At 26.9% G+C, this 3,661-nt stretch overlaps 2 protein-coding genes across 3 annotated transcripts in view; one reads left to right on the top strand and one right to left on the bottom strand.

The window, feature by feature from the left end:
• Nucleotides 1-718: 718 nt before the first annotated feature.
• Nucleotides 719-2,042, top strand: LOC108575504. Its single transcript, XM_017938322.1, has 3 exons — nt 719-791; nt 1,175-1,384; nt 1,630-2,042. Exons 1-3 carry the CDS (start codon nt 719-721, stop codon nt 2,040-2,042), a joined length of 696 nt encoding a protein of 231 aa, XP_017793811.1.
• Nucleotides 2,043-2,328: 286 nt separating this feature from the next.
• Nucleotides 2,329-3,661, bottom strand: part of LOC108575500 (40S ribosomal protein S24) — a 2,782-nt gene continuing 1,449 nt past the window's right edge. Inside the window, exons 4-5 of one of the 2 annotated variants that reach the window (XR_001891431.1) lie at nt 3,090-3,164; nt 2,358-2,404 (exon numbers count right to left, since the gene is read on the bottom strand). Coding sequence is in view for 1 of the 2 variants with exons in the window: in XM_017938317.1 (XP_017793806.1) it covers nt 2,402-2,404 (3 nt within the window). In the remaining variant the exon portion in view is untranslated. Of the gene's footprint in view, nt 2,405-3,089; nt 3,165-3,661 lie in introns of both variants that reach the window. The other variant, XM_017938317.1, reaches the window with a different exon arrangement.

Genomic DNA, 3,661 nt, shown 5'->3' with positions numbered 1-3,661 from the left:
GAATTATAACCATATTTGACGAATATAAATGTTTAGGAAAATTACAAATACTTGGCTTAAATGACATGACAAAGTGCAATAATCAACATGTAGCTTGTAACAATGTACATTGTACAATAGTAAATGAATCAGGATTCTTAATTTATTTTTTAGTTATTAATACTCTAATGACTGTAAAATTATTTATTTTTATTACACATAATAAGATAAGTATGTAATAATTCATAATTAGGAAACAGTAAATGTTTAAATTTCTCTACTGAACAAATTTCATGTATACATGTTCAGCTTTGGTGGCTTGAAATCAATATATTATTTTTATTGGTCCCTGGTATATAATTGGTTCAGTATAACGATATACAATACATAATATCAGGTACACCTAGAAAAAATTAAATCTCAAAAGGGGCATATAATACTTTGTACAATCAATACTTCGAAAATATTTGTATATGTCCACCAGGTATTGATTTTGAGTTATGTTATATTCCAAATACACATTTCAAAAAATATTTAGTATAGTTTTATCATTATACCATTTTACCTATACAATAGTCTTATCATCAGAATCAGGATAGACAAGGTTATTGTTGTTGAATAACATCATGCAGAATCTACGTGATTTTCGATAAAATTGTTATAGTAATGAGCATCCGTTTCCGGCGACATATAAAGGCACGAACATTTCGTTACACAGGTCAGTATTTGTTTAGAAAAAATGTATATTCTTATTACTTTTCTGTTGCTTGCTACTTGCAATCTATCTACATCAATAGGAATTTATAACAAAGGTGTTACATTTTACTAGTATTATTTTGGTGAAAAGTATTGATTCAACAACTTTCTTGACAAAAAGTGCTATTTTGTTCAAATAATAAGATACGATGTGTTGAGGAAATATGCGAAATTTCTTGTTTTTAAATTACTGCATTGTGTACTATTAAAAAATTTAATTTTTTATTTAATTCTATTTGAAATAAAAATCACTCATACTTGATAATATTGTGCAATTGTTGCAATTCACTGAAACTTAAAACATTTTAATAATATAACAACGACATCATACTTCTTTTATTCCCAGTATTATCACTTATAAATTATAAATATTCCCACTGATATAGTTTAGCGCATAATTTTAGTATTCACGAATAACGATGAAAACATTTTATTGCAGAAAATAGTAGACTACAAGGAGGTTTTCAAAGTGATGAATTCTTCCAGAAAATAAGAGATTGGTTTGCAAATATAAGGAATAGAATTCATGATCGACTATTTCCATCAACAATTACAACACCACCTCCATTGTCAGCAGAAATATTGAATTTTGACCAATTTGAATTACAGAACATATTAAAAAATCGTGAATGGCTTCCATTAGATTTATGTAAATAGTGACTGTTCTTTAATGTTAAAATTACTGCTCCTTTTCATAAGTGCTACATTAAAAACTGATATTAAAATAATTAATCAACTAAACACATGCTGTTTTGGGTGAATTAAAAAACTGATATAATACATGATTATAATCTTAATCTACATATTTTCGTTAATCACTTGTTTTCGACAGTTTCATAAAAATCAGTTTTTATTAAAATTCTACTGAGTAACATTTTTTTTTATAAATTACAGCTGCTTTGCCTTTTAATCCTAATCAAGATTGGGGATTTCGTGTTGGCAATTGGTACTTCATTCAGAAAGGATTTAGAAATCAAAATGGATTTGACAATAATTTTGATCAAACGGATTTCCAACTCCCGAATAACATTCAACCAAAAAACTCAGCTGAGGTAGAGAGTGAAGAGACTTTTAACGTTGTGAAAGACTCAGGAACTACAAAATCTATATTAACCACCTCAACTACAACCATATTGTCTATGAATAATGTAACACCTACAGTAACGCAAAAAGTAGATCCGCAAACTACTACTGAGCAGACTGATTCACATGAATATTCTTCACCGAAAACAGACGAACAAATGGAGGATAATGAAACCGATAATGATTTTATTCGTAAAGGATCCGCCGAAGTTTTAATGGGATGACATTGCAGTATATATCTAAACAATAACTTTCTTTTTTGTAATTTCCTTGAGTCTTGCATTTTTATTAAAATTTTCAGCTGGAACATCATTAGATTTTATATGAAAATAAACATTTTCAATATTAAAATACATCTGTTTACAAATTCATATATCCTTTTCATAATAATAGCTCATGAATATGTGTTGTATAAACAACGAGGTATAAGAAAAAGTACTGCAATACATTTTTTTTTTCACCAAGAAGAGTACACATTTATTCCGTAAAACTTATCATAATTATCACTCTGTGGTAATAAATGATTATAATAATTTTTACGTCGACGATGAACAAATTGTGGTCTTCATGATGTCTTGTGGTATTACTGTAATACAAAAAGAAGAAAACAAAAATATCAGTGAAATGTTTAACTTTCAATATCCATTAACATTACACATCCCACATGCATACAAATTTTTTACAACTACTGAAAGCATGAAACAAAATAATGATGAATGCACAATAATATAAAGCAGGAAACCTACAATGTAGGATCATATTTTACTTAGTTCTTCAATTAGTAAGCATCCTCTGATTTATATTTATTTTTAAATGACGAACACACTACTATTTATACATATCTATTTTAGATACTTTATTGAAATATAATATGGGAGTGTTAAATTCTGGGTGAAAAAGACGATTTTAATTTTGATTGTTTAAAAATTAATTAATATACTATTTATACAGATACTACACTACAAATATCAGAAAGAAACAACATTTAAGGATTGTATTACCTTATATGTAAACTACAGATTAATGAAAATTGAAATACATTATTGCAAAGATGTACAAAGTTTTTACTTTGTAACCACTGTACAGGTGGATTCACAAACAAACTAAATGAGTGGGAAAAAAGCATTTGTTTCAGTGTATGAAATACACACTGTAGGTATTCAACTAAAATTTATGTTGTACGAAAACCACAGTGCAATCATAAAGAAAGGAAAGTAAGACAAAAAAATATTATGTAAGGAAAACTGAAACTTTAAAGATTGCATGCTGACCATGTATGAGCATCATAATAAAGTTCCCTCTTGAGGCTTGTAGTACAAATAATGAGCATTTGACTACTTCCTTCCCTAGAATGTAAATAAAAAGCGTATACCACAGGATAGCATGCAAAAAAGAAAATATATATATATGCATATTACATGCATATAACATATACATTTAATATGTTACATGTATGCTTGATACATATAATTTTATGAACTATTATAATGTTCAGATTATATAAAATATAACAAGATTATTCACATATCCAGTTAAAAGAATATAATTTCATTTTGATATAACAATAACATATAAGCATTTACACATTTTATTTAAACCTTGAAAAATTAATAAACTATATATATAACTTTAAAGGAATTACTTTGATTTCTTTTCATCTAGAATCAAAGTGACAAGACAAATTTGATATCAAAATCAATATACTTGGTATCCACAAAACTGGATATGTTTTAATGTTCAATACTGATATGCATAACTTTCTTCTTCAATGATGATATAATATTTTTAACAAATTCATGAACACTAATTTCAAGAAATTTATATGGGACACTTAAAAAAGGAT

This window comes from Habropoda laboriosa, unplaced genomic scaffold (genome assembly GCF_001263275.1).
Source record: "Habropoda laboriosa isolate 0110345459 unplaced genomic scaffold, ASM126327v1 scaffold269, whole genome shotgun sequence".
NCBI classification, from domain to species: Eukaryota; Metazoa; Arthropoda; class Insecta; order Hymenoptera; family Apidae; genus Habropoda; species Habropoda laboriosa.
This window is presented reverse-complemented; position numbering and strand designations above follow the sequence as displayed.

Excerpts from the sequence above, each read along its gene's own strand:
- LOC108575504 (XM_017938322.1), top strand. The coding sequence starts at position 719 with ATGTATATTCTTATTACTTTTCTGTTGCTTGCTACTTGCAATCTATCT. Across the intron at positions 792-1,174 it reads AATAGGAATTTATAACAAAG|AAAATAGTAGACTACAAGGA; the intron begins GTGTTACATTTT and ends ATTTTATTGCAG. Across the intron at positions 1,385-1,629 it reads ATGGCTTCCATTAGATTTAT|CTGCTTTGCCTTTTAATCCT; the intron begins GTAAATAGTGAC and ends TATAAATTACAG.